The sequence below is a fragment of the Myotis lucifugus genome, unplaced genomic scaffold (genome assembly GCF_000147115.1).
Source record: "Myotis lucifugus unplaced genomic scaffold, Myoluc2.0 scaffold_7645, whole genome shotgun sequence".
Taxonomy (NCBI): domain Eukaryota; kingdom Metazoa; phylum Chordata; class Mammalia; order Chiroptera; family Vespertilionidae; genus Myotis; species Myotis lucifugus.
In genome coordinates, this window is record NW_005878693.1 from 3,087 (window position 1) to 6,047 (window position 2,961).

A 2,961-nucleotide genomic window follows, 5' to 3' on the forward strand; every position below is an offset into this window, starting at 1 on the left:
ACTAAGTGATTCAGCGGCCCCTGGGACAGTGCGCTGATCTGAGTCAGCGTCTTCCCATCCAGCGAATCCTCTTTATGCAAATAAACCACCTAGCCCGGCTGGTGTGGCTCAGTGGTTGAGCGTCGACCTATGAACCAGGAGGCCATGGTTTGATTCCTGGTCAGGGCACAGGCCTGGGTTTTGGGCTCGATCCCCAGTGTGGGGTGTGCAGGAGGCAGCCGATCCATGATTCTCTCTCATCACTGATGATTCTCTCTCTCTCTCTCCCTCTCCCTTCCTCTCTGAAATCAACAAAAATATATTAAAAACAAACAAAACATGTGCGATAATAATCCCTTTAAAGCCCAAATGATTCAAGAGTCAACGATTCTGAATGCCTTTCAAGAAAAACCCAATAATTCTCTGCAGATTCCACGGCGTGAACCGCCCCCCTGGGCTGGGCTGGCTGCGGTGTGAGCGGCGAAGGGGCACGCGTACCTGCTGTCTGTTCTTGGGCATGTGCGGCAGCATGGTGGACACGTGGAACATGAGCTCGTAGTCTTTGTACGTGGTGTAGAGGGAGTGCGTCCCCGTGGAGTCGGCTAGAGACAGACAATTACAGAAACAAGTCAGGCAACTGGAAAGGGAGCGCTCGGACACTGAGAACGTCATCCTGTCAGAAGGCGATTCCACTGGAAAAACAAACCACTCAACTACACACAACGGCGTCTTGATGGTCCCCCGCCCTCTCGTACCTCCTGTGTCGGCTGCTCTCCCACCAGATCTGCAGCCCCCCCTGCTCTCACCACGTGCCTGAGCCCTCGGCTCCCCCTTCTGCACTCTCGCCACCTGACTCAGGGGACCCCCCTGCAGGGGTGGGGTGCTTCCGCCCCAAGGAGCAGTCATTCTTGCCCATCCTGTGAGCGTGTGCGTGTTTCCAGCCAATTCTTAGCTGGAACCCGGGAAAACCAAGGACATCTCAAGGCAGCAGGCCAGCGCCTCAAGGCGTGGGTGGTGGTTTGTGGGTAAGAGGAGTTTGCCAAGAAAAAAAGAAAATCAGAAAAGGCCTCACTGAACTTCATTAAAACATGTGGATATGCACAGTGGGGGTCTAAATGATTTCCTTATCTTTATGCATCTGAGGCCAGAGCAACACGCATTCAACGTAACAGCCCAACTCCAACTCCGGCGAGTGTGGAGGCCACACAGGGGCCCACACGTGAGCTAACACGGCTCCAGGTCCTGTGATCTGTCCTCTCCGTGACCTTCAAACCCAGACCTGGTGACAGGGGTACGAAGACCTGGCACCACCCTGAGGTAGGTGAGTCCCGGTGACAGCCCCATGAGTGGACGCTGGGGGCGGGGAGCTAGAAGGCCCTAGGCCACCTGGTCCCAACACCAGCTTGCTGCCGCCCCCACTCATCCCTAGGGAGCGGGCTGGCCGCCTTTCCCAGACCCTGCCCTTCAGACTCTACTTGCTCCTCTCTCATGAAAAGGACAAGCAATCCACTGCTTGGTAAGAAGCAGAATTTTCCCGAATACACCCAATTCCTCTGCCTGGTATCGTAGCTGCACAGCAACCCAATAGCAGCACAAGCACGCGGCCGGAATATTTAGAATATTCTACATCGGATGACCTAACTCAGTGGTTCTCAACCTTCCTGATGCCTCGACCCTTTAATACAGTTCCTCATGTTGTGACCCCCAACCATAAAATTATTTTCGTTGCTACTTCATAACTGTCATGTTGCTACTGTTATGAATCGTCATGTAAATATCTGATATGCAGGATGTCTTTTCATTGTCACAAATTGAACATCATTAAAGCATCGTGATGAATCACAAAAACAATATGTAATTATAGATGTGTTTTCCGATGGTCTTAGGCGACCCCTGTGAAAGGATCATTCGACCCCCAAAGGGGTCGCGACCCACAGGTTGAGAACCGCTGATCTAACTGAGGCTTCGAGACAAATCACACATTAGTGGACAGAAACTCGAGTTTTCAATCGGCCCGTCCACCTGGCACCCGAGGCGCCTGATGAAGGTCCTTGAAGAACAGGATCATCGGCTTTTCCATCGCAGCTCTGACTCCCGAGTTAACATCGTGAAACCACAACGGGACCGTGTTCATATGTCGACTGTCAGAAACGAGCGGAGCGCTCATCCTTGGTGAGCCAGAGCAGGGAGTCGGTTAAAAGGAAGAAGAAAAGAGTCAAAGGTTCTCCCTGCTGGCGTGACAGAGGAAGAGCTGGCCCCCGAGCGCGTGAGAAACATACACCTGGAGAAAGGTGCGTCCCACGCACGTCGGAGGAAATCTACACTTGACCCCAAACCAGCTGGCCCGGCAGCTCCTGGGGTCCAGGCCGGAGGGCACGTGACCGCTGGCTTAGGTTTCCGCACCGGCCCCCCTGGGAGAATGAGACACCCGCCGCCACGAAGCTTACTTTTATTGTCCAGCTGAGCCCGGTACTTGCTGAACCCTTTGAGCCGCACGCGCTGGCCCAGCAGGTCGAGGAATTCCTCGAAGGCCGGGCCGGCCGTCTCGTTGTTGTACATCTCCTCCTCCGTGCCCTGGCCGGCCCTGCAGTACAGGATCCCGATCTTGTGCTGGAAGCTCAGCTGAAAGGGGGAAGCAGTGCGGTTACTCATCACGGAGCGTCAGACATGCTGACTCCCAGGAAGACGAAAACGGTAGAAGCTGAGCGTTCAGCCCTCAGAAAGCCTGCGGGACGGGGCCCTTGAGCAAATGAGCAAAAGAAGAAGTAACTGTGTGACCCTGGCTGGTGTGGCTCAGTGGTTGAGTGTCGACCTATGAATCAGGAGGTCACAGTTCCATTCCCGGTCAGGGCACATGCCCGGGTTGCAGGCTCGTTCCCCAGTGTGGGGCGTGCAGGAAGCAGCCGATCCATGATTCTCTCTCATCACTGACATTTCTATCTCTCTCTCCCTCTCCTTCATCTCGGAAATCAATAAAAATAT

General features: G+C 54.2%; 1 protein-coding gene across 1 annotated transcript; it reads right to left on the minus strand.

Annotated features, from left to right (window-relative positions):
• Positions 1-330: 330 nt before the first annotated feature.
• On the minus strand, positions 331-2,705 carry LOC106696045 (signal-induced proliferation-associated 1-like protein 2). Its single transcript, XM_014451094.2, has 2 exons — positions 2,427-2,705; positions 331-581 (listed from the first exon to the last, which is right to left on the minus strand). The coding sequence occupies exons 1-2, from the start codon at positions 2,629-2,631 to the stop codon at positions 361-363; spliced, it is 426 nt and encodes a 141-aa protein (XP_014306580.2). The 5' UTR covers positions 2,632-2,705; the 3' UTR covers positions 331-360.
• Positions 2,706-2,961: the final 256 nt, after the last annotated feature.